General features: G+C 41.1%; 1 protein-coding gene across 13 annotated transcripts in view; it reads right to left on the bottom strand.

The window, feature by feature from the left end:
* Positions 1–26,730, bottom strand: part of neo1a (neogenin 1a) — a 126,860-nt gene that overhangs the window by 37,195 nt on the left and 62,935 nt on the right. For all 13 annotated transcript variants that reach the window (XM_053864374.1, XM_053864372.1, XM_053864379.1 and 10 more), the window contains 5 exons: positions 23,068–23,343; positions 22,266–22,416; positions 11,577–11,713; positions 4,333–4,487; positions 4,133–4,253 (listed from right to left, as the gene is read on the bottom strand). In XM_053864374.1, the coding sequence (XP_053720349.1) occupies positions 4,133–4,253; positions 4,333–4,487; positions 11,577–11,713; positions 22,266–22,416; positions 23,068–23,343 (840 nt within the window). The remainder of the gene's footprint in view (positions 1–4,132; positions 4,254–4,332; positions 4,488–11,576; positions 11,714–22,265; positions 22,417–23,067; positions 23,344–26,730) is intronic.

Here is a 26,730-nt window from a genome sequence, read left to right as displayed (position 1 = left end):
TTTTCTTAATCTTAATCTTAATCTAAGATACAATACTTGTTAAACTCCACTTCTGCTGTCACATCTGATCCTGTCTCTGCCGCTCCTACTTTGGAAAGTGGCCCGGTTTTAATGCAAAACCAAAACAAGTGCAATGCCAGGCCAGGTAGTAGAACCGGTTTTAAAACCTGTAATGGAAAAGGGCTAAATGTGTCATATAGCTCTGTGTATCGCCCATTTCAGAAATGAGGCACATGAGAATGATTCTAGGCAATTTCATATTCAGTATAAGTAGTAGATGTGAAAATAATAACTGCTCACTTTAACACTCAGTTTTAATATTTCGCTGTGAACTCTCCATAGAAACAGGTGTCAGATATAAATGTGCAACATGCTAGCCACACAATGAAAGAGTGTGATGGGTTTTGCCATTTTATAATCTGAGTTTTTTTTAAAGACTAAAATCATGTGTATAGGACAGTTAAAAAAAGTTTTTGGATAGTCTGGTATTGTCAATGAATCATGTGACAATTTCAGGTTGCCTTAAAATGAGACTGTAGACTAAAAGACTTTCGGCCAGTGAGTGTTGCAGACTTCCCTGGAAATTGACTAGGACATGTCAGCTGGGAATCATGTCGGTCCATTATGGAGAGGTGGCGCAATGACATCATTGTTTACAAAACTATTGCAGTTTGATGGTCAGTGTCTCCTCCTCCTCCTTCTTCTTCTTCTTCTTCTTCTTCTTTTACCTGGTACTTCCATTTCCTCGTCCAACATGCCCACTGTCTCTCCTCTCCACGTGTTTAAATTCAAACTAAATTCCCTGTTAAGTTCACTCAAACACTGGACTGACACCAGACTGGCTTTTCAATATGTAAGGCAATTAAAGTAACAATAACTGCCCCAAACATTCTCACATGGTTTCATCAAATTAGTAGCTTTAGTCACTTTTTCTATTCTCATTTATACCCAAACTCCCTTCAGGTATTTGCCCGGGGAACAACTCACAGTGGCCCACTAAAGCACCATTAGGACATTGGACACATGAAGAAATGTGTCACACCAGTAACCCAGGCGTCTGCACACATAAATATACAGAGTGATGGAGGCGAAGAAAGCGGAAAGCACTCAGGCAGCGACGAGAATTCTCTTTCTCAGTGGGAGGCTCGGGCCTCTGATGGGAGGGGAGGACAGGACTTTTCTGGTTACTGGAGGGAAGGTGGGAAAACTAATGGCAGCTTGAGTACTGGCAAGGCTCACTACATCAGGGAAGGATGGAGATGAGGTGCAGAGGAACGTTGAAAAAAATAAAGTGACGGTGAACTGCGTGACCTTTGAAAGATGGAGGCGGCCCTTATTTTTTGATGTGGGTAGACAAGCTCGCACTGCAGACGAGGCAGACAGTTGATGGTGGATATAAGGCAACAGTCATACGACAGCTGAAGCTCCCCCCAAAACTGTGTCCATGATTATATATCCAAAAATTGAGTTAATAATAATTAATACTGATTTGCCCAGGAATAATGTGTTGTATTTTGGTGCCCACTGAGGATTGAGCTTGACCCCGCCGACCTGTGTCACGTGTTTTGCCTGGAGTGGGTGAAAATGCATAATAATCTCAACATTGTGACATTTTAAGATGTCAATAATAACAAGTCAATAATTCAGAGGACAGTGATCATTATGAAGTCTGTCAATACATGCATATGCAGATGAATTTCCAAGACACATTTTGAAGACTATTTCCATTTTGAGTTGGGAGTAAGTATACTTCTAATGAAATGTTCACATCAGAAAATCATGTGATGAAATATACGCAATCTTATTAAATAATATGTTCTGCGGGCCAATGATTTTTAAAAAATGTTTCTGTCGGCAATGTTTTGTGCTTCTCGAAAATAAGGCGATCAAACACACAATTTTTATTTCAACTTAATCAGTGTAGTAGCGGCAGGTTACGGCGGACAGCTTGTGTAACGCTCGGGCCCCAGGGTCAAACTATCAGGAGGTGGGGCTACAATTCCATGAAATGGAACAAAACAAAGGTACAGTTTCTTTGTTCTCAATCCATCTCTTCCTACTATGTTTCAATTGTGTCCGCAGAAAACTAAAACTAATGGCTTCAATCTTGAAAGCGGAATTTTGGTCAATTTTTTCAGAAGCACTTTTTTTTCCCCCTGAAAGCCGCCGTGTTTCTAAATACGTGTCACACGGTAATGGCAGTAAAAAGCAGTCGTGCCGCAAATTGTCAATATACAGTTCCGCATGCCACTTTATCACACTTCAAACACAGATTTACACAGTTTAAGGAGAATGGCAATCACTGGAAATGAAGGCTTTGTCTCAGCGTGCGCAGCTTCGAAAGCACGACCCATTTCCTCTCCAAACAGTAATTACCGTCTAGCACAGCATCATGCATTAATGTCTCACCTAATTACGTGCCAGGAAAAGTCCACAGACTGTTGCGGCACACTGTCAATATACATGACATGTCAGAACAGTCCTCAGAATAGCACATCCGCTGACTGACTGGGTGACCCTCCCTGGCCACCATAAGACAACAACAAGGACGTGAGAAGGTCCAACGTGGTGTCACAGTGAACGTGGATGTATTTATAGCCGGCGGGAACGGCCGGCCAGCGGGGCATCAGATAAGGCCGCAGCACAACTTTGAAAGAATATTTCCAACAGCGTACAGTGTGTAATAGATTTGATGAAACCATCTTGATCAGTCAGAGGGATAAGTGCTGTTTAAGTCTGGACAAAGCAATTGGACAAGGGACATTAACAAGCACTTACTTGTTCAGCACAACATAATTAGGTCCCTTTGAGCTCTTTTTCTGACAATCGCATCGCCATTTTCTCACATCTGTTTCTAACTCATGGACCTTTTTTCGGTAAATGCCTGAGGAATGTCCGAGAACGCTAATATGGCAAGCTCTGGAGCACTTATTCCACTAAAGAGTCCAGAGTCCATCTGCCAGTTCACCGTGGTAGCACAAAGTTATTGCAACTTTGATCAGAAGAAGTCAAGATTATTGCTTGGGGGATGAAAAGCTGACCCTCTCTGTTTGAATGCAGACAAAAGAAAACAAATGGAGAAGCAAGTACTGACTTCACCTGGTTCAATATAATGCCAGTGTCATTGTTGCTAATGAATATTGGCCGACTGGCTGCCAGCTGTTCAGGTGCTGTTTACCAGCATTGATTTGTCTGTTGGGTGAAGACAGCTTTATCCCTGTGGCAAGACCTCCGCTTATCTACAGCGGCCGGAAGTTAGCTGACTGACAGACAGTGTGTAGTCGCAGTCATATTTCAGCATGATTCGACTCTGGCAGCTTACACAGGGAGCACTCGAGGGGGCACACAGGAAAGATTTTGTTTGAGGCTAAGTGCTGGAGTAAAAGGTCACAAAGGTGAGCTAAAACGATGAAGATGTACTGGAGTAGTGGAGAAAATGGTTCTGGTGTAATAACTGTACTTGACAACCTTTGAAGAGGAGAGATGGAGTCACACTGGAACGAAACAGACATCTGTATCTCACTTGTGATTCTCAGAGCTGTCGCCACCTTTTTGGTTTTGTGGTACGATTCTGTTTTGTTAAGTGATTAAAGGATGAAATAATATCATTTAAAGGTGAATATTTGATAATACTAGACATATTTAAATAATTTTGACTCAGTGCGGGACTGCAAAACTGCAAGAGTGGAAGGAAAGCGTACTACAGTGTCGAAAGCACCTCAGAAAATCATAGCAAACAAGGCGATTTAACTTCACCAGTTTAGGTAAAGCTCAACATGAAAGAAAGTCTTCTTATGCCAAACAATGGTGGTAGCAAAGTGCTCACTCTAGTCCTTAGAAATTGTGTCTCTTCTACTTCATTTGTCCAAGATATTCCCACATAGATCCTCACTGGTTCACAAAGATTCTATTGGTTTGAACTGGGTCGGAAAAAGTTTTAAAAGCCTGTGACAGAGTCTTCTTTAAAAACAGTTTCAAATTAGCCACGGTTCATTAGAAATGGTCGCTGAGGAAAATAAAATAAAACTCAATATCATCAGTCATAAGATCCGTGTTCCAGCCGAGTTCATCATGAATCATGAGCTTGCTATCATCAGAGGTTGTTTAAAAAGAGGAGTTGAGGAGCTCCTACCATGGTCCAAGATGATGAGCTGGGCACTTGACTGGATGTTGCCGGCGTCGTTTTCTGCCAGGCACTGGTAGAAGCCCTCATCTGACTTGACCAGACCCAGAACCTGCAGGTTGTGCTCCTTCTGTAAAGCAAGAAAATTGCATACCATTTTTGCAGGAAGGCTAGTAAGGTTTGACGGGACAACGATATGATGATATTACAATTATTTTGAAGTAGTCGCTCGGGATGACGGCGTCTTCGTTCTTGACCCACTTGACCGTAGGGGGCGGTGAACCAGTGACCTCGCACTCAAACACGATGTCTCTGGATTCGTGCGCATAAATGTTGGCCGGCCGCTTGAGAAACCGAGGAGGTACTGTGAAATCAAAACAACAACGGAGTCAAGTACAGGAACACAACATTCAATTTAACTTCAGTTTAACTAGATTAAGTGACAAATAAAAACATTGTTCAAATACACTCCGAGTTTGTTTGTTTGTTTGCATTACATTTCATTATTGGAGAAAAAAGTAGGAAAAGAATACAAAAAAATTATAAGTATTTCTAAATGAAAAGTATGTAAATGTAGTACAGTGCATGAAAAACAGCCACAAAATAAGCTTCAGAAATTCATCTAAACCTGTGAAAGAAGTAAAAGTACATGATTCAAAGGAAAGCCACCTGGTGACAATCACATCTCAGCCGAGTGGCAAAGGAGTATCTCATGGCCAATTGTATCTATTCGTTCATGACCCATGGCCAGACTGCAGTCGAAAGCAGAAATATTTTTTGTCAAACATACAGCAAAGTGGGTTTATTAATGTACCCATTGTGCGATAACAAGTCCACCAGAGACTTAATTCCCACCTGGAATGGGTCTCATTTATATCTGGCAGGTCTACCAGAGCTGTAAACACACTCAAATTAGTCCTGGTACTAAAGGGATGGTGCTGAAAAGAGATCATTACTGAAGTAGGTGTAGAAAGGAAAGTGAAGTGCGTTGGTGTCCAGTGGCAGCAAGAGTCTGTTCTGATGCAGGTAATGAAGGCCAGTGAGGAGTTATTTGATCTTCTGGGGCCAACCAGTGCCTCATCAATCTGTCCTGGAACAAGGTCACTGGGAGCACTGGGCGCAGGCCTCATGCTCTCTCACTATAATTGGACTGTGCGCACAAGTGATGAGAGACAGCACGGCAGCCTGATGCATGTGTGCGTCCCGAGCGCCGCCGCTGCGAGTGTGCGCTCTCTGATAAGCTGTGACCTCGCTGACCAGGGTTTAAACGACTGTTATTGTTGGTGTGTCGCGCTCTACCGCAGGTGATGGGCTCTGTGATAGCTGGTTATTAGCATCTATTTTGTGGTCAGGCGCGCAGCTGACTGGACGCCAGCAACAGTGGCTGGACGGGAGAGGTCACCTGAATCTGTCAGTGCTTTCACATCATGAAAAAGTGACATTTTAGTTGCTGCTGTCACAGTGACCATAACAAACAAACACACAAGTCCAACTGAACTTACTCATATATAAAAAAAACCTTTTTTTTGCTAAATTTGTGCCGAAGTGTAATAATTTTGACAACGTCGACACTCATAACATTACTTTTTGATAAGCAAAAAATACTTGAGGAGGAAAAAAAAACTGTTTGATCTCATAAGTGACTGATGAGTGTTTAAGCAAAGGAGTATTGTGAAAAGTGGAGACAGCAGTATTGGCAAATAGGTTAGTAGTTCCACATATAGGATCACCAGAACGATGAGGCTAAATGAAGAAGCATGTCACGCATTTTTTTAACAAAGAGGAATCTTTCATATCACAACACACAAGCTATTATTCCATGAATATCTCTTAGGAGTGCTACTAAGGATAATATCAGAATTGCAACACTGTTAGACTATACGACTGTAGTACTGTCTACTATGCCACGCATGCATGTGTGTGTGCATCAACTGTGCCCCCCACTGAGGCATATATGAACTGTGTATAATGCTCTCACAGTGTGATGCCTGCTGGATACTTGCCTTCAGTAGCCGAGCAGCAGGACCACAAGCTGCTCTCTCTGGTGAGTCATCGATTAAGTGTACGGCCCTATAAAATCTCTCATTGCTTTTCTCAAGTTCTGTTTTTTTCTGGTTTCATTTGGAGGATTCCTGTTGTTATTTTTTAACCAGTACACTTATTTTACTAAGTAAACCTGAAAAAGTTGACAACAAACGAAAAATAAAACACTAACTCTTGTTCAACACTGCAATAGATCACATTAAAGTGCATCAAAAAACAGCCAGTGATGAAACTTAAATTGGTTGTCATAAAATAACAACCAAATAGTTCTCCTTATTCAAAAAAACTTAAGTGTCTTGACCTGCCGTTGTAAAGAGGGAGGGTCTCTGTGTAGCAGCTTGTAGTGACAACCATGTTTGTCCATGCAATCTCACCCATTACATCCGTCTTCCACACAAAAACAACACTGTAGGAAAATTTTGGCGCTACAAAGGATTATTTCTATATATTGTATATTTAGCAATTCCGTCCATGATTCCAAAAAAGGTGGTGAGATAGTTGTTAGACAAGTGATGGACTAACATGTCGGGAGACACATGGATACAATATTTTCCAAAACAATAAATCAATTTATTTTGTCTCTTGTACATATCATAGTTCAATTCTATAACTTATAATGCGAAATTGCAGAATATGCAAAATTAAAACAGATGTTAACATCCAAGCATGCGGATAATTGTTTTGTTAATTATTGAAATAGTCAAATGTAATAGTTGAAAGTGTGGATGGACACTGCAACAATACAACTTTTAGCCCTATAGTAAAGTGTAGCATGCAATCCTGCTAATTCTTGTGTGTTGCGTCTACAATGTCTGCTCACTTCCTCCAGCTCAGATACTGATATCTGTAAGTTTGTTTTTTTTTAGCTGAACTAAAAGTGGCTCAATAACACAAGTATTTCTGTCATTATGATACTTTTTCAAAAATGTTTTCATGGCAACCTGTCCAGCATGAGCCCCTCACCTTAGCTTGGTTCGTATGACCTATGACCCCTTCCAGGAAGAGCCAGACAGATAATGATCGACTGAATAAACAGACAGACAGATTCCAAAATACCAACACAATAGAAACTGCTGCAGATAACACCAGCTGTGATAAGGTGTGTGCCTGTGGGTGTAGCGGCTTATCAGATTAGAGGGCTTTTAATAGCTAAATGGAAAGTTAGTTTCTGCTTTGACTGCCATAATGTTACTTCAATGACAGAAATAGCTGAGGCTTTAGTAACTTCTGAGCAGCATGGGTGACAATTCAGGTATACGGTGATAAAGGCACGGATTTCCAAACAGTGGCGACCATGTTGTGCCTGTGACTTAACAACAGCTCACCCACAGGATTTTTTACTCAATCAACAAGTCATTGGGCCTATAGGCTTTAACAGGGCGCTGTCCAAATACTTTTGTGTAGTTCCGTAAATATGGGTCAATCTGCAATTGTGACTTCATTCCAGCATCCCCGGCTCATGAGACAGAAATTAAAAAGGGATCCCATCAAGTAAGAAAAGAACAATTGCGCTGATGACGTCAGGCCATCACAGGTCAGCGACTCTGTGCCCTATAAAACTGGAAACATATCTATTTGCGGTGAGACCATTTTTGTCCTACACACACACACACACACAGGCAGGCAGGCACACACAGACATGCACAATCTGCAGGTCTGGGTGCAGCCCTGACTCTGTAATCAAAAGCTGATGTCTCCTCTGGCCTCATTTATCCTCTTGCCAGCTCTAATAGAGGGTGAGATGTCACAGGAAAGTCAAAGAACGGAACACACACAACAAAGTGTGTCCTTGTGAGAGACACAGAAGTAATGAGGGGAAGACGGCGCTTTACAGTCTGCCAAATCCACGAGTACTAAATTCTTACTACAGACATTGTCGGACAAAGCAGTCCAAATTTTGCCGCTATGGAAAATGATCCATCAGAGAAACTGGAAACCGATATGACAGTACAGCAAGTCGGCCATTGGGGACGTTGTAATCTGGTGCCAAGTGAGTACAGCTCAACACAACGTGACATTAAAGGAAGGATTCTTCTGTTGACTTGTCTGTGAAGATTCTACTGTCTTGCATCCCTAAACACCAATTAGCGCTATGTTAACGCAGTTAGCAGCTCAGATTCAACCATGTCTTGAGCTTCATCATTTGACAGCGTCTCCTAATTTGAGCATACAGTATCACTTGTATTAAATCTAGACCCAGCATCATGGCGGGTGTCCTTTAAAACATGTGCTCAACTAGTGGCTTTCTGGCAGTTGAGATCAGTCATCATTCACCCCAGCGACAGCAGCTGGTGCTTGCAAGGTGTTAAAGCCTGTCTTCATTTGAACATTGTTTAAAAAAGTGTGTCAAACTCAAAAATTTAAATTTGTGCCACGGCTTCTCTTAATTTTAACATTGTTGTCCACAAAAGATAATCTCTTTTACCAAGGCCGCCATGTCAAAGACCAAAAAAGGTTAAAAAATAAAAAATAACAAACAGCACTTGGGAAGCCCTTGGAAGCCACATGAGCTCTAGTAGCTAGTGCCCATGCACAGACAAGGAAGTAGCTTCAGTCCAATTGCTGACTTGGCGAAATAAGTTTGTGTTGCGCCAGGAAGCTACTGCCACCTACTGACCAGCTTTGAACTTGACTATCAATGAAAATCAATGACATTTCAAATGCTAAAAAAACGCTAGCAACAGCAATTGTATGAAGAGTGTGAGGATATGACCACAAATGGTGGAAATGAGCAGCTTTGTGGAGGTCTAGGTGCTTTCCGCTTTAAAATACATTCTGCTAATGTACATTGTACATGGAGGTTGGTTTTTCAAAGCAAATCTAATGCAATATTTTTCTATGTTGCTAAACATCTGTGCCAATGAAAAAAAAATCATAAATAGTAAATATGTAATCTAATAGAAAATAAATATAATTGATGGACTCAGGAGTGAAATAGTCCATCATTTACTGATTAAAGCAAACCTCACAGGCATAATCAAAATAACCATCTACTCAGTAGACCCTATAAGTAGGGATGGTCTGCAGGCTACATTGAAGTGACACATAACATAAATGACTGTGTGTGAGTGTGCATAAATGCAGGAATACATTAGAGTAGACTGAGTGAAAAAAGAGATGGAGGAGGAAGAGTGGAGGAAGAGGAGTACAAGGGTTAGAAGGTCATAAAGAAAAAATGGAGAAGATGACAATCCCATTCATCTTGACTATGTAGTGCATACAGGTGGAGCGTTAAATGGCATCATTATGACTGTGTGGGTTTGTGCTGACGCATTTAAAAGCATTCATCGTTCCCCGCACCAGCTGCAATAGAAACCCTCCAGCTTTCTCAAGGCTCAAGCCAACAGCGGTAAGTCTCTTCAAATCCTTGAATGACACGAGAACTTTTCCACTGCTCAACGTTCATATAAAATACGCTGTTGCGTATGCGCTGGCAGCGAGGGAGGCCCTGGGGTGTTTCAAGGCCACCAACAATGGCTTTGTTGCGCATCTGGCTATAACCCCTAATATTTGCTCGCTATTCTCATCACAACTATCTAGTGGGAATCAATTAACCTTTGAGGCGCCGACGCTGTTGTCAGGAGAGCAAATCAATGTGAACTCTTCATGAATCTGTATAAAGCAAAAGCAATTAGACTCTGGCGTCTACAGCGTCCTCACTAATCAAGCTTTATCATATTAGAATGACTGATGGCTCTCAACAATATGCACGGAGCGTTCAATCAATCCTCCACAATGCTGTCACTTTAGAGGGAACTGGTGGGGGTGAAGATGCGACTGAGCCAGCGAAAGAGGTAAGTCAGATGTCCTCCTGCGACATGATCCAATTTTCTATCGCTGACGTCTTTTATCACAGCGAGTTAGAGGGGTGATGAGAGGGCGATAGAGCACTTGGTGAGGAGGACGGGAGTCAGAGGAGAATGTTTTTCGGAAAAGAATGTCACTTGTTATTTGGAAAATGACAACTTTTTCAATGTGGATTGCCATTCAAATGTCACCAAAAAGGGACACAAATATATTTGAATAACCACGGTGCTATAGCTTGGTTTTATGCTCACTCCTCAATGGAGCTCAGTTAATTGTTTTGATGTCCTGAAACACGAAGTAACAGATGCTTTCAAAATCAATCATTATCCACATCAGCTTCTCGTACATTTGAAACTAATAGCTCTGAATAGTTCCTCAGTAAGTCTTAAAGTGGTGCGCAACAGGGAGACGTTTGCATGCTTGACACTAATATAAAGGGGGCGCACATCTAAAACAAGTTTTGATCTGTCACAAATGCCAAACATGAAGATTAAAAAAAAACTTGCACTGACTGTTATGTCACCCAATACACACACACACATAAAGATCCAGTTCTACCACCGATCTAAGAGGTTCCTCTCCGAGCCAGAAATCTAACAGGATCTTGTGTGATAAAATGAAGAGTGGACAACACGGCAGGCAACATGAAGTGCACAGGACAATGCTGGTTCAAAGTGTTTTTTAAAGAAGGAAAGTCCAGAAAGAAACATCATAATAACTAAATGACAGGAACAGATGCCGCCCATACACCTGATAGAATGTATTATTGTCACCAATTCAATAATTGTCGAAACTTCCACCCTTGTTTCTCTGTCAGATTGCTTCTTGTTTGGCTACAATACGATCCATGTTACAGTACAAGTCAGGAGGATTTTTAAGTCATAAGTATTGAACACATTTCACATTTGTGATTTGACTGTTTTCTGACTAAAACTGTGATGACTTCACTCTTAACACCCCCAGACGTATAGATTTGCTTGTAGGATAATCTTATAAGGTTAATGTACTCAGGCATTTCTCACTCTTGGCCAGGAAAAAAAAACAATCTGAAAAAAACACCCTGCTTATCATAATGTCTGTGGACCTCACAACATTGTGAAAAAAAATGTTACATTGAAAGCTTGACCTACACAAATGGTCGGAGGTTAAATCAGGTTTTCACCTCGAAGTGCGACATTACAAGACCGGTCATATCTACTGGCTGTTTAGTAGTAGCAGTGAAGTAGTCAGCAGTATTCAAGTTCAAAGAGTTTGAAGAGAGGTTCTATTGCATCAAAATATTTCTAAGACAAAGGTCTGTTATACAAGGTCCTCTGCTCAGCTCTTTCTCAAACATCATTACATGAAATACAGCCGTATAGATAAGAGAATAAAGGTTTGAGAGTTCAACCAGACCTTGAAAGACTAATCTCCCCTCCACAGCACTCTCCTTGGTGAGTAATGCCGACCCACTCGCCAGAGTTTCCCACTACCGTTCAATCCATTCGAATATGGCCTGTAGGCTCAATTGGTACCTAATTAAGCCATAAATGTGTGCTCAGGTCATCCACACATCCGGGGAGGGCTTGAGCATTATTACAGGGAAAATATTGAGTACACATACCTTGTATTGTCAGCTGGGCCTGAGCTTCGATAGATGTGTTGCCATTGAAGGCAACACACGTGTAGACGCCAGCATCTTCTTCTGTCAGGTTGACCAGCTGGAGACTTCCGCCTGCCACTATCTCCACGCGGCCATCGCTGGTCGGAGAAGAAGAGCAGAAACAAAAAAAAAGGATGTTAGTAAAGAAGCTGTCTCACTCGCTATCACCAAGCAGACTTTGCTCTAAAGCCATCCTGAAGCCATGTTGGGCGGGTTATAGTTTGATCATGGCACGGGAACATCAAAACATAGATTAAATACACATTAGCAAAATAATATGGAAAAAGTAATGTCCCTTATATAAAAATAAATAAATAAATGTCAATGCATCAGAGTGGAGTAAAGGTGTAATCAGAGTTTTTAGTGTCTGAATTCATCAGTGATGGAAGCAACACAGTGATCTGGGTGATAGATACCCTAAGAGATTCAGCACCCGACTCTGGAAAATATAATGTTGCTCAGTGTAGTCAGGGGAGGAGGATGAGTGGAAAATCATCTGAAAATGATTCAACAGAAAACAAGCGCAGCCAGCAGGATAAAGTGGAGGGTGAGATCAGTGCATGTTTCTTCACAGAGGGGTTGTGGAAACATGCAGAGTGGTGTCAGGAAAACAACCACGCGGCTAGTTTAGCTTTAAACAAAGTGCTGACTGAGTAGAACGTTGACTCCAGCTCCCTTCTTTTTCCCTTAACTGCTCGGTGGTTTGTTCCAACACAAGCCATCGGACCCATCTGTCTGTCGGTGAGAAGAGCAATGGAGGGGAGCTCAACCTGCTGTCACAGTGACATCACTAACTCACTCACGCTGAACTGAACAAGTTGCCTCCCAGTTTTCGAGAGAACTGGCTTCACAAAGAAAATGAATAAAATGTTATTGTCATAAGAGAATTAGGTGGCTATAACGCTGCCAGGAAAGGACCATGACAATTAATATAAATTAAAGATTAAATAAGACTAGGAAATCAGAAAAAAACATACGCATTTGATATTTTATTATTATTAAGAAAAAGTCTAAAATCTAAACAAACTTATATACAAACACTCCACACAAGCAGATCATTTACAGTAAGAGCCTTTCAGTAATCCTCACATTCACATCACATTTAAATAGTACTAATTACTAAAACTAACTACTTAAAGAACAACTTTCATAAAAAACAAATGCATTGCAGGCCACTTATTTGGACTTGGATATAAAATGTTGAATCTGCACATATTAAAAAAAGCAAGAAATGACTCAATTCCAGCAGCAGAAAGAAAAATGTTGAATGAAAACTATGATTTTAGAGTGAGAAACAAAAAAAATGGAGATCAGGTGACATGAAATCATTTAAAGTGTTTCCGTCTTGGTTCTCGGGAATAAGTCGCACTCTGAACATTGATTCGGTCGGCCAACACATGAATGTGAGAGGCAGAAAGAAGAGAAAGGATCAGCATGTGAAATCACTGCTGAAGGAAAAAGTTTTAGGAAGAAAGCAGGGAGCTCACTGTGCCGAACATTCCCGCAGCTCCTCTCAATGCTTCAATTCAGACTCTTGGCCTTTAGTGCCACAGTCCACATGAAGGACATCAACAGCTTCCGCTTATAATTGAAAGGAAATTTTGCCTAAAGAAGAACTGCGCTATTTCTTCACTTCATTCATTCATTTCATCTCTACCTCCTGAACTAAAAACACACATTGATGGATTTTTTTTCAGTCATAAGGAGCTGAAAAAAACAAACTTCTAACTCTCATTATACCTGGTGGCCATATGATAAATCATGTTTGCTCAAATCCAAAAGATGTACGTTGATGATAGAAAATTGTTGGGCTTTCTGACAAAACTAGTTGCAGTACCACAATCAAAAGCTTAAATAGCCTTAAATGAAGGCCCAGTTGAATAAGCGACCACTTATTTCATTCACTGTGATTCTTTGCCAAGTCTTGAAGCAAAAATATATGGCCTTGTACTGACAGGTACCTTGCATTATGATATGTATCCCGATACAGAAGTGGTGATTCAATACATTGCGATACATTGCAGTACTGTAAGTTCAGTAATATAGTGTAATTATAGCCAGCATTGTAAGGGGAAATAAATCAGATAATGCAGTACTATTTTATATGGCAAGTACTAGTGGGTCGTATTTTTAAAAAGTTCATTGTAATGACATTAGTCCAGTAAAACTTTCAGTTTAAATTTCACAATCCAACAGAGGAATGAATTGCTCCTTTAGTCAACAAAATAACATTAGTATTAAACACAACATAAATGCATCATCACGTATTAAATATTGATCAAGCCAGCTTAAAATATCAAGACAATATCACACCATCAAGTATTGTGATATTTCAGCAAAAATATCAATACAATACCTCACAATACAATACCTCTTGAGCGTAATGATATTTTTCTACACCCCGACAAAAAAAAAAAAAAAAAACAACCACCTCCTCTGCAGTTTTGCTCTCAGGAGGAACTGAATTTTCCTGTCAAGAGTCCAGTGTGCTCTGTGTTTTGTTCATTTTGACTTTGAAGGCAGTGGCCAGCTCTTAACCCCAGTAAACCATGTGGTGGGTTCACATTTAGTATGTGTGAGTGATGACGCAGTGGTCCGTAACACAAACCCATGACAGGGTCACTACACCTGGGCACTAGCAGATCACAAATAAGAACTTGGTGTCTGTGTTTTGCCATTGATGCGATCAGCGGTGCTGTGAACAGGCCTGACGAATGGATCCAGGGACGGAAGTGGACTCAAAACTGTCATAACAAGAAAAAAATCCTCATCATTTATGGATAGAGTGGGAATCTCTCAAGCTCCTACATCGCCAAACCCCTTTCTCACGCCTGCCCTCACCAAACATCTTCAACCCTCCACTCATTATTCGAATCTATCTCACAGTGCAGCAGGAATCCCAGCAATTTCACTCCTGAAGTTGTTGTGGGTCCACACAAATTCTTTAGGGAAGCAATACCAAAATAGAAGTTTCATGAATTTGAATCGTCTTCAAAGACAACAGAGGGATTTTCACACAGACCTGGCAAACTGAAGGACGGCGTGATGGTCTCTCATGCATATCTTATTCGACATGAGGAGGAAAACAGAAATCAAAGAACAAATGTAATAATAATGGGAGCAACTACCTGAAGCTGAGAAGACAGCATGGGGCTTATTAAGTGACTCAGCCGTAAAACTTGTAATAGATTGCTTAACAGCCCCGGAGACAAAAACAAGTGACGCATACCTGACTTTATACCTGGCTTTCTGCCTTCCAGCTCAGGCCCTAAGCGTCAACTGATAAGTATAAAACTACAATGCAGCTCGCTGTGTGCATGAGCTTGACAGTCCTGAGAAATTCCTGTTTGTTTATTGAAGCTATAAAATCACCACATGTATACAAGACTAAGAGGGCCAATAATGTACTGGAAAACAGGAACCAAAGTAGTGCTGTGATGCGAAAATGTGCCCGTATTGTGTCTTTGCTGACGCAATTTGACTAGCATTTCAAACTGCTGTTAACTCCTTCAAGTTTTATCAGATCCAAAAAACACCATCTGAGAATCATGGATTTGAGGGCAAAAAAGAAACAATGAGTGCAAATTAAAAACAAAAAAAAAAAAAAAACAGAGAACCTTTCAACAATGTATGATGTGATCTGTCTATATTGATGTATAAAAGCATGTAGCAGCACCGATACTGAGGGGGAGGAGACAAAAATACACAGTGCTGCAGCTTAGACATGAGTTTTTGAATATTTATTATGGTAGAATATGAGCTGGAAAAGGATTTTATTTTCGCTAGAAGGCTAGTTGGGTAGTGTTGTGTTGCATTTTCAGGGTGACTCCAACAAAGTTGTGACTGTCAGTGAGAGTGAGAAGTCCACCATGCTTCTCAGTACAACCCACACGAGCAAAAACATTCAGAGATTGATAGAAAACCTGAATTATAAAAGTCCCTGTTGTGAAGTTGAAAAATCCAGTTGTGTTTTCTGTATTTAATCTGATTACTGGTACTCGGATTCAACACAGTAATGTTGAATGTTGCCAGCAATTGAAAGTGCCACTTGAAATAAAGGACAGAAGCACTTGCACATAGTTCATAGATGTTTGCAATTTCTGAAAAGCAGGTCTGTCAATAACTACGATGATGACAACCCACTATGTTTAGGCTGAAATCAGACGTGACATTTACATTGTGACAGACTAAGGTAATAATTAAATCCCAGTCAATAGGTCAAATATCTAGTTCTGAATTTGCGTTTTCAAAGTCTCTTTATAAAGGATAACACATGAAAAGGAAGGACATGGCAAGAGTAGAGTTTTAAAGCTTGGCGTGTTTAACATTTTGATGTAAATGTTTCATTTCAACATTTCCCTGCAATTCTTCTACATATTTAATTGAGTTCACAAAAGTGTGCATGTGGCTGTCCTGGGTCTGCCCCGGGGCCTCTGCCCAAATTACAAATACACCCTGGACTTATTTAAATGTAGAGAAGCAGCAGTTCTGCTTTGAGTCTCTCTGGCACGGCTGAGCTCTTCAGACATTTTAAAAGTTCTGGACTGGATACACACCATCTGGGCGCAGCAGAATAGAATTAATTTAAGCTCAAATTCTATTTAAATGGCTTTTTTGTTTCTGCTCCGGGGCATCATTCTCATCACCAGACATCCTACCAGACCTATTTTTAACCGAGTGCACCTGCACATCACTTCTTTAGTTATGAGCCAGCAAGTACTTCATCACCTTTAGCCAAAGTGCTGCTGCCATCGATGATTACACCGGGACCAAAGACATGCATGCCACCGGGGCTTCAATTGTATCAAAACAAAAGCAATACATATGCTCCCTGATGTACCTGGAGGCGATTTACTATGCACTGATGCTTTACTCTATTGTTCTAGTTTGTTCTTTTTTATTTGGGTGCAATGGAAAGACATAATATTACAATGTTTCATCCCCATAAAGACATTGTACCTGAGGTCACCCATCTATGTAGCGAAGTTAAAACATTGCAAGCTCTAGAATCAGCCACATGCGTTACATATGTAACATTTTACATTCAAGCACTTCAGTAGGTGTTCTCTAAAGAGCACAAACTCAAAAAGGAAATAGACAGGAAGAGCACTAATGGATGTTTGACCAGTGTACGATATGTGTAAACAGCGGCGATAATTGAGTAGAGTAGTGTACTCCACATATGAGCCAGAGTTTACCTCGAGAAAGCAAAGGAAGCTCATTGTCTGTTCGTCTTCAAGCAAGTGGCTGATGCCACAGAGGAAGCATCTTAGTCAGAAGAATCTTCCTCAGGGCACCGATGAATTGTTAATATAAATGCATTCAAATCAAACATGGCTGAGAGATGTACGCGAAGCATTAACACAAGCACAGCCAAAAGTGCTTCTCGCAAAAAAGAAAAAAATTGTCTGACAAAAGTACACAGAACAACTTGTCGTGTACCATTCAATTGCTCCAAGTAAATTCCAATAGCTTTAATGCTACTGACATGCAGAGAAGACGATCGAAGTTTCATCTGATTCCACATTGAGGGATTTATTGAGCTCACTGGAAACTAGAAACTTCATAGAAGGGGCGGAATAACTCTCTAAGAAGATGTAACAGAAGCTTACAAAATACGAAATGCATCTCCTCTGACAATCGCAGTCAGTGTAAGCAAGTTGATGAAAAGATAATTGGCAGTTGCATTTTTTTCCACCAGCACTTTCCGGAAAGAAAAAGTCCAGCAGCGAGGAGGGTTAACCGCAGCATTAACAGCATATCATTTGTAATAAAAAAAGAAACAAAAGGTTTGTGTTGCCTACTTGCAATTATGAGTCGTTTATGACCACCATCTTTTCTCGACTTCTCACGTCGTTTTAGAAGCTTACGCAACACACCACAAAGAGAATAATAATTATATGAAAAAGGCTAGCGCTCAGTTTGGTCAGCATAATAACTGTGTTCGTCCAATTAATGCCAACTACAAATAACATTTTCAATTTGCAGCAGGTTTTTAAAATGCCAGTCACATGAGAAGACATCCACTGAAAGCTTGAGTAAAGAATGCATTTTATCAGAGCACGGCAGACGTACAAATGAATTTTCTTCAGATTTGAAGATAGGGCAGTCTGACGCTCAAACCGGTTTAAAATAGTGAATAAATCAGTGTCATAAAACAGGATCTTATGACATGTCATTGAGAGGCTGCAGCTGAAGGAATTTTCATCTGAATGGCTGTACATATAGTATTAGCACCTTGTTAAATCTAGGATACCTGCAAAATGGAAGACACATCCGATTCGCTAAGATTCCTAGACTGATGACCTTTAAGGATAGTGGGGGATTTGATTTAAAAAAAGAGGTGTGAAATTTGAATCATGAGTAAAGAGCATTGTACATTAGCCAATGTTCTCGTGCACTTACTTTACATTACTCTCTTGGAGGAGACAACTTGTTATCAAAGGATGATGTATATCGGCGATAGACAAGTTGTTCACAGATGTGAACATAGAAATTGGTGTGTAGACTTGATGAAGAAGGATTTTTTTTCTACATTTATTTGTTTTCTGTAATCGACCTGAAAGGAAGAAAGCCAGGGAAAAAAAACAATTTGTCAATCCTTCCATGTCTTCCTGGACCCCTACTGTCAGTGCAAAGAATTGTGGCACATATATATTCAAATCCATTTCCAACACTCACACAGAGTAAATGGTTTCATATGTGCATGAGAAATGTGTGCTCGAAGATTGAACAGCTCAATTTGGAACGTTTTTTTTTCTCTCTTTGTGCACAAGTAAACGCAGTGTAAAAAAAAAAAACATATTTAAATGTGCGCTCGAAGACAAACAGGAGAGGCGACTGGCAGGTTTTAGACATGCTCTGTCGATTCTGCGTCTGCTGGACGACATGCATAATTCATCGCTTTTATTGACTGCTGGGGGATTCTATTAGGCGATAGTGATACTCCCAAGAACAAAAGACGACTGTCCTTTTCACGAGTGTCATCATGACCAGCACACATGCATGCATCTATTCCTTTGTGCCTGGTGGAACCTCTGGATGCCATCAGTGAATCCATTTTATTCACCTTCAAGAGCAATATATTCTATCTGAGTGTCACTGATCGAAGTCACAATAAAAGAGCAGCAGAGTCTTCTTGTCAATAACAAGAGCGTAATGTTGCGAGTGGTGACAAGGTGAGTTGAATAGAGCAACAGACTGCCGCACATATTCTGATTTGGAGCCGCGGCTGTCAGTTAATACGGTAGCCAAACACATTTAACACGTAAAACCCCCTCATTAACAAAAGCTTGTTTCCATGGCAATAAATATTAGGTGCATGAAATGTACGTGTGGAGATACATTTCTCCGGCTGAAATTAAAGGGCTACCTTCATTTCATGGGTCCACAGCCGGATGATGCTTCAACCGCCTATAAATGTGCGTCAGGCATGACAATGGCTCATTTTTATTCCTTGTTCCAAGTCATGGCAGCTGACAAGTGAATAATAAGACCAAAATGTAAATGAGTTTTCCATCTTTCACCTTATTTCCCCCCTAGACACCTCATTTTGAAACAAAGGCAGCAATCTTGAACTGACATTATCAAAGCTCCACCTAGAGAGAAGCAGAGAGACAGCCTCGCTCACTTCACACCTCTTTAAAACAGCACAATTAAAACAACTTCCATGATGCAAAAATGGTGTTGCGAACAAAAGGGGTTACTCCTCGTGACACGAACACAAGCCCCCAGGGGTGAGAGTGCCGTCTTTAGCCCCCAGCTAGCGCTGCACTCCAGAGTCATCAAGTTATACCCAGCAACATTTAAACAGTGTTGAATGAACAATATCACATTTTGTCACCCGGACGTTGTTTTAGACTAGTCAATGAATTACTTTTGTTGAATCAAGTTTTCTGTATTCTCCTCTATTCACGTTCTGGTCACATAAAAAGTGACCGACTATTCCTCTAAATCCTCACACCTTTTGTCAAAAATGTTACATATCTACATTAAACTGATCTTAATTAAGAAGAATTTCATCTGTGCAAACATGTTGGCTATTTGTCATGAACTACACTGTTATTTAATTAAAGTGATTCGCACAAGAATTGCATCAGTGCATTTTGAAATTTATGCTGTGCTGATGGCATCATCCGTCTGTGACCTTGGGCACTCGCCCGCTTTAAAGCAGCAGGGATGCAGACTCATTCGACAGTAGCGAGTTCACCATTCACACACTTGTGGATAATAAATATTATATGAAGATTAAGAACATCCAATGTGAGCAGTTGTCTATATGCGCTCCTAAAAATGAAATGAAAATGAAGCTCAATTATTGATTCTTTTTCCAATTGACAAAAAAATCAAGTGATGCGAAACCAATTTCATTTGCTACTACAAACTGCTTTATATGATGTTAAATGTATTCTCATTAGATATTCGACTTACATGCCCTACAGCGTTTGTAAAATCACAGAAGTCGATTAATAGCGAAATTGAAATTTGGCATCAAGCCATCTCGCGAGAAAAGGTCAGAAGAAACACGACGATCATCTGCAATAACAGGTTGTCACTTTTTTTTTTTCCCCTCCCAGAGTCCTTGGTTTCTCAGTGATGCATTTAGCATTTTGATTTATTGAACCGAGGAGACGTTGCACTGAGACAACAAGAAGCATGATAAAGTCTCAGCAGCAGAAGGTCAATGAGATAATCCCAGCAGCGGGTGAGTCACCCTGCCTTCAAACAATCACTTCGACTCATCTGCGAAAACCATCATTGCATGTCTTTAACAATATCTCTTTCAAGGCTCGGTCGGCGCTGTGATCAGCAGTCCAATTAGAATCTCTTTGCCGAATCCCTTTCGTCTTGTGCCTTTGCGTGGTGGGATCCAGACGCCTCGCCTTAAATGCCTGCAAGGCGTAGAAAACTTTCAAGGACATTCCGGCTCCTGCTTAAAAGTAGGATTGGATTCAACATTTCTAAGTCGGAGGGCATGGTTCTCAGCAGGAAACGGATGCAAGGCTTTTTTCAAGATGGAATGCAAAGACAATGGGAAAATATTTAAAGGAGCAGGAGGAAAAGTTACTTTCTGTCCATGCTGTCTGTCCCTTCAATGAAAAGTGGTGGTTGTCAGCTCTGCTCATTTAGCCACGATGGCCCCCACAGACACTGGTAGTTTGGGAGACTTTCTAATTGACTCTGCAGTTTGTTACCTAAACACAATGTATGGCAAGACGGTGACACAACACTGCAGCTTTTTTAATGAATACACGGCACATTAAAAGGTGGATCCCGACAGAGTTTGGGGACAATAGGAGATAACAGCAGCGTGTCACACGTTCCACCGCTGATGGTGTGGAGGGTAATGATATTTTCGGAGCACAGCGGTTACCGATGCTAAGACCTTACATTTAATTTGGCTGCAGGTCTCATCCGGAGAGTAAGATGAAGACGAATGAAGCCTATTTTCTTTGGGCAGCGCAGGAATCAGGTTTAGTGCAAGGGGGTTAGGTAAACACCGTGCATTTTTTAATTGGTGTGAATCAAACTTCTCATGTCCAAAGCAATTCTCTCTGTGGGACGCTAGCTACTTCGCCTGAGCTAATGAGAGCCAGAGGACTGAAAGCACAGGAGCTGTGACACCCTCTCACGGGCTCTTAATTTGTGAACTTCCCCTCAGCTGGCGACGTGGCTGACTTGTTTTCCAACTCAAGAGGCCCATTCTTTATATCCCGGTCAGCCCACGGGGATGTCACGGTTGCAGCAGTCGATGTATAATAGCAGCTCGGGGAGTGAGAGCCAGGTAGAAATCGGTTGGCCGCCGTGAAGAAAATGCATTTTTGGGTCGGCAAAATATTTACAAGTTTTCATCTCAAATTGGTCGATAAATCTGTTTAAGCAGCCGTCTGTTATACACGAGGACTTTTAAAAGCACTTATAACAAAAAGGTTTCTATCTGAGGGTCAAGAGGAATAAACGATTATAAACCTGAGGAAGGATAGTGAAATTTAAATGGAAAGATGATTTCACCGTTTGAAAAGTACATTTGGACGAAATATTGCACATTACATCAAAACTAACTACTAGCTTTTGCGTTAATTTAGTGTTTCAATATCATTGAGGGACGGTCAGGCAAGCATGTGTCCTGACGGTGCCTGTAATTGGCGACCACTGTTGAATCACTGAGGCGTTCAATATAACCCATACGACCACACTGTAAACAAGTGATTCCAGCACACCATGTTCCAGGTCCAGAAAATCACAGATAGAAAGGAGAGTAGAGAAAATATGACCGATTCCGCAGCAACAAAAGAAAATATTGTAGACAACTTGACAAAAACGCTTTCACAGTGTCCTCAATAGAAAAGTGAAAAGGCGAGGGAAAATGGACCTGAACGGATCTGATATACACATGGCACAGAGGAGGCTGTGTAACTGCTGTGAGAAGAGAGAAGAACAGCTCAGACAACCTCTGGATATTCTGCATGTTTGGCTCTAACTCTGGAGCATGATTTAAATGCTTACAGTTTAAACCTGAACTGCATGATGTATTTTTGTTTCGGTAGCTACCATGAATTCTGCTGGGTTTTTCAAGAAAGATGAAGTGATCGATAGTTTACAGAATGTGTATTTTGCTTTGTTTGTTGACAATGCGGTTCATGAATATACCTTTCTTCAAGGAGCTTGTCTGCAAGCATCCAACGGATATTTGGAGGGGGAAACCCAGTGGCCGCGCAGGGCAGCAGTAGACTGGCGCCGACCACCTTGGTCACAGGAGCAGGCTGCACCAGGAACTCCAGCATTCGGTCTTCTCCGGTTTCTTAAAGGCAAGATAACAAAGGGTCAAGGCTTCAGCTCAGGCTAAATTGGGGGTGAGCAAGTGAGGCACACTTCCACTTATCAGCATCATCAGTCATTACAACTTCAAAAGGGGTCTTGTCACTAACACCAAAGAACAAAGCTGGATGAATAATGTTCTTGTTGACCACTAGAAAGTCAAACCTTTGACTCTTAAACTCAGCCAGACCCATACGTGACCCCAACATGGACAAATATTTTCCTTAATAATCTGCAGCAGATATACATTTACACACTTGTTGCACTTTGTTAACAAAGTGAATCATGAATTTACAGTAGGTTTGACCATCATCATTACATATAAGTCATTTTTTTTCCACAGTTTAAAAGATTCTTCTTATGTAGGAGTGAAACTCATTCTGAGCTGTCAGAATCCACTTCGCCTCCCGCCAGGTGGGCCGGAGCAGCACTCCAGACCCTCTGTACCCAGTAATCAAATGATGCACTCGAGTATATACTAATGATCATTTCCCAGACAAGAGGTCCTACAATATTCAAACAGCCTTTAATTAATTGCAGAGAACATTTCGCCATAGCAGCCAACGACTGAACTGGAATAGAAAATCCTCTCAATAGGATTCATATATTTGCGGGCCTTCACTCGTTTTTTTACCTGGCAAGACTTTCAGCTGTGCTTCATCGCTAGATTTGGACGAGCCCACGTTCTCCACCAAGCAGCGGTACTGTCCGGCATCACTCTCAGTGGCATTGCTGATCAGGAGGGCACCGCTGGGCAGCTGGACCGTCCTGCTGGTGAGCTCCAGGGGCTGACGATCTTTCTCCCAACGGGTGAACGGCACCAGGTCTGAGTTCACCTCGCAGGCCATCACCTGGTTGTCTCCTACGTTCACAGTTGCAGATGATGGCTGGGTGACAAACCTGGGCATTCCTGTGGTGGAAGAACAAGACGTCAGTGGGTCTAAAGGAATGCTTCAACAAGCAGCTGTTACTGGTTTGAGGGCTGAAGACATCATTTATCTTTCTAAGCTTAATAAAAGTACTTCCTAAAACCCAGTGTTTTCCCATGTGCCTCTTTCCAGTATCGCATCCAATGGCCTCACAACGAAGGTGTCCAGGAAGCAGCTGGACAGTACACAGGCCAACAAACATCTCTTCATTCACTTAGCCATCGACACAACTCCCACCCGTGGTCGTAGTTAATGCAACAAGATTATGGATACAAGCGGCTCTGACATCCGGGAGAGCCTCCGAGAAGAACTACTGATGAGAAAAAAATGTTAATAAATATAATACAGCCTAAACATAGTGTATAAAAAAAGCATTCAACAGGGATATTCAGATTTATACTGCAACAAACCACTGCCAGCACTCTCCACCACCAGTGTGGGCGTTAATTTGCTGTGCGGTGATGGAGACATGAGGCAGCAATTAAAAAAAACTCTTGATCTACAGGGTGTTAGCAATAACGCGCAGCAAAAAGGTTAAATGAGGATATGTTTTTCTGGTGCCATTGATCTGAATACAAAATCTATGCTGGATCCAAAACGGGGTATAATGCATGTGTGTCTGAGCCTCGTCGATCAGGTCATAACAAAAGCTACACAAATGTACAAAGCTGGAAGTCACTTGTATTTCATAGAATTTACATAAGATAGTATCAACCATATGAATCATGTGACAATTTGATCTGATACTGTACGTCAAATAGAGCACACTTTTTAAGGCAACTTTAGGAAGTAAAAGTGGTTCAGTGGTAGTCCTTCACGACAGTGACTATGTAGAGACTGGTCAAGGTTGACTAAAATGTGTTACTAAAACATGTTTCAAATTAAAGGCCGTGGACGTCGAAGGCACACACAAAACAGCCTCAAAACACAGGGTGACGCACTTCTATCCGGACCAAAGTTAGGCATTTCAGCTCGACATACACGACTCTCCTCAAGTATCAGTGCTCTCTCTGCGTTTCCGGTGTGTCAACTAACACACACATAATTGAGTAGAAAGTGGTCACAGCAATGCGTTTGATGTAGAAGATGAAGCAGGGAGGATTCTACAAAGCGGAATTCTTCTGTCACTCTTATTTTAGGACCTAAAATCATTCCGCCAATCAACTCAACCAGGCTGCCAACTAGAGGTGACAAAAAATCTTTATAAATTATTCTTAGTATTTTTTTCCATTGTGATATATCATGATTCTCACTTGCAATGCAATATAAATACACTGACAGCAATCAATTCATTACACAAGACCCAGGAGTTCAAATTGAATAAATTATGAATTGATCATAGAGTGTTAATACATGTAGAGCAAATAAACATGGACTGATTTCACTGAAAGAAAAAAGAAAAACCTAAGCTGCGCAAGAACATGGTTAAAACAATGTACACCTTCAGGACTGTTATAAATATTTGATTTTAATTCAGATAATGATGTGCGCTATTTTTAGATTTACACTAACATTGTTGCTGTGTTCTGAGCTGTTGCAATACACTATGGGAAATCAACAAAATGAATAACCAAACATGTGTAATGGATAGCCCGAGGTAAAAGGAGCACAAGGGAGAAAGCAAATACTCGTGGTGAAAATAAATGTGCTTACACATGCGTCGTAGATTCCATCATAATTTCTACCATTGGTTCCGTTGACTGACAAAAAGGCATCATAAAGATAAAACACTCTGCTACTTACTAGAGCCTCCAAAACCTTGAAAAAAGGCCATTGACTGAGGGATCAGTCAGCAGAAAAAGCAAAATGTTTGGAGGAGAAAGTCACGACATTTGAAAAGCCAAGGGTAAGACGGTGAAGCCGAGGCATATTAGAGGGAGATATCTGCAGGACTTATGTCACATGGGGGAGTTGACATTTGGCCCGGCGAGGAGACAAGAAAATCTTAAAAGTCATCGCCTGGTGTGAGAGATTGTTATTGCACACAGACAGCTCTGTTTTGAAGAGAAATTGAATGGCTGATAACTTCAACAGTGTCAGCTCTTCCACGCCAACACAAAAGGTGAGCTAGGAAACGACTCAACACAGATTTCGTTTAAAAGCTTTATAGATCAATGAGCCTCACGCGTCAAACAATTTCCAATACGTGTTTGCATCCGAAGATGCCCTGTTGTACATTCATTTTGGGACAGAGCATTTGAGATAGAAGTGGTGAATGTCGATTCTTTCATTATCGATTCCAATTAATCACATTTCTGTGAGAATCGACTGGCAGCCAGCTTCATTTCCACACTCTTGGTCAGCACTAACTACTGGACTGCGGCTCCGTAGCCGGCCAGCTCAACACTTATTACCAGAGTGGACTGGAGACAATTGATTCCAAGAAGCCAATAATGTGCGAGATGGTCAAACCACAGGACTGGGAGAGAGCTGCCTTCAACACAAGAGAAGGGAAGACACTGTGATCATTTTCAGCGCACGCACTGAGGCCAAGATTTGACTGTGCTTCACATTGTTTTAGAAAATAAGTCTCAGATGGAAACGCCTCCTCTGAGAAGTGTAATTATTTAGATACAGAAAACCTTATATCAACTGCATCAATGCAGGAATAAAGCCTATAATCGCATGAATTCTAATGAGCCAATGTGTCCATCATTTGAAGAGATTAAAAGAAAAGAATGGAGCCGCTGAGAGCTGCGAACAGGCAGAACAATGGTCGTGTGCCGCCGGATGGAACGGCACACGCACGCCGACAAGCTCTTCTATCACGCTGCCATATCCTCACTGTTGCAAATTAAAACCAGGTACAGAATAGCAATGAGCAGATTAAGGGAATATGCAAAGAAATCGAGGGAATCCCCCTCAGAATCAAGGGGATTAGGGACTGACAAGCTGAGACATGCCTTAATCTGTTGCATTGTCTTTGAGATTTGACCCTTTTTGTTCAGCAATCTGAGCTTTTATCAAGCATTTCATACTTGACAAAACCTGGTTGATGCTGATCTTAGATATGAATCTGTCCAACCACTCTATTGCGATTATGTTCAAGGAAAAGAAGATGAACACTTCCTATGATGCCTTGCTGGTCAAAAGCCATTTAAGCAGCTGCCGTTTATCGTGAAAGACAAAGTATAACTTCAGAGAACAGGCCAAATCAATTTTAATTTCTCTATAAAGCGGCAACTGGCTGACTGTAAACAATGACTTTGCTGCACCCAGGAGGAAGTTGACCAATAAATATGTTTGATTTACTCCACAGAAGGTTTAAGTGCGGCGGATATATTCCAACTGTATCTCCATCACAGTTTTGGCTGGCAATAATGGAGAGAAACTGCAGTGATGAAAAACAAGCAGGAACGGCTGTTCAT

This window comes from Synchiropus splendidus, chromosome 5, assembly GCF_027744825.2.
Source record: "Synchiropus splendidus isolate RoL2022-P1 chromosome 5, RoL_Sspl_1.0, whole genome shotgun sequence".
NCBI classification, from domain to species: domain Eukaryota; kingdom Metazoa; phylum Chordata; class Actinopteri; order Syngnathiformes; family Callionymidae; genus Synchiropus; species Synchiropus splendidus.
The sequence above is the reverse complement of the archived record's forward strand: the minus strand, read 5'-3'. Positions and strand labels throughout refer to the sequence as shown.